The 1,044-nt window shown below is 32.8% G+C and overlaps 1 protein-coding gene across 1 annotated transcript in view; it reads left to right on the top strand.

Annotated features, from left to right (window-relative positions):
- Positions 1–206, top strand: part of EMH_0051280 (uncharacterized protein) — a gene marked incomplete at both ends in the record, with an annotated part of 1,823 nt that extends 1,617 nt beyond the window's left edge. The window contains one exon of the mRNA XM_013496732.1: positions 86–206. Within this exon, the coding sequence (XP_013352186.1) occupies positions 86–206 (121 nt within the window). The remainder of the gene's footprint in view (positions 1–85) is intronic.
- Positions 207–1,044: the final 838 nt, after the last annotated feature.

The following is a 1,044-nucleotide window of genomic DNA, read 5'->3' as shown; positions in this document are numbered from 1 at the left end:
TATATATATATATATATATATATATATATATATATATATATATATATATATATATATATGCGTGTGTGTGCGTGTGTGTATATAGGTTACAGCTGCAGCCAACAGAGGAACTCTGTGCAGTTGCCGTTGTGCTGTGCGCTGAATATGTGCAGCAGCTGACCCCCTTTTGTATTTTTTTTTTCACAACAACATTTTCGGTTTACTAGTAGTGGGGCGATTGCATGTTTAAGAATTAAATGAATTTTGATTTGTATTCTGAACGAAGAATTAATTTAATATTTTTATTTATATTTATTTATTTATTTTTATTTATTTATTTATTTATTTGTATGAATTTATAGTAAACTTCTGTTATTACAACGAGAGGAAATGCAGGGCTCTCGTCATCGCTTCCCGCGAGATACTGCAAATATAAACTTAAATACTGAAACATTTACACCTGCGTGTACACCCCAATATACTCTGTTCACATACTAACGCTCATTTAGGGCAGCGATCGTTCGGTTTAGGGTTTAGGGTTTACTGATAAAGACCCTATAGAGAGTTTAGGGTTTAGGGTTTAGGGTTTTTAGGGTTACGCTTGCACGCCTGCAAAGAAACGATATACACTGCAATAAAGCTACGCCGTTCTTCTTTTTCTAATTGAAACATTTCTTCTATACCCTTATACACGGTGTATGTGTACGTGTGCGTTTTGCGTTTATGGATTTTTTTGTTGTTTCTTTTACTTATTTGGTTCTTAGTAATTGTTTGTTTCTCTTTTTTATTCGTTTTGTTTTCTCTTCAATTGCCTCCCCTTTCTCTGCTGCATTTACTTGCCTATTCTGGCGGGTGTGGTGTTCGTGGTTTCCACTTTTGTTGTTTCTTTCTTTGTTGTTTAAAACCAAATATGCATCGTGCTGTATATTATTATTATATTACAACATAATATAAATACATGCATATTATATATTCAGGGTACGAAGAGTAATAATATGTGTGCTTTAACTTTTTATTTTTTCGCTCAGAATAAAGTAGAGATGAAACGCATTTGACGAATATTCA

Source organism: Eimeria mitis, genomic scaffold (genome assembly GCF_000499745.2).
Source record: "Eimeria mitis Houghton genomic scaffold, Emh_scaff2266, whole genome shotgun sequence".
Classification (NCBI taxonomy): Eukaryota; Apicomplexa; class Conoidasida; order Eucoccidiorida; family Eimeriidae; genus Eimeria; species Eimeria mitis.
Note: the sequence above shows the minus strand (reverse complement) of the source record. Positions and strands in the feature narration are given on the sequence as shown.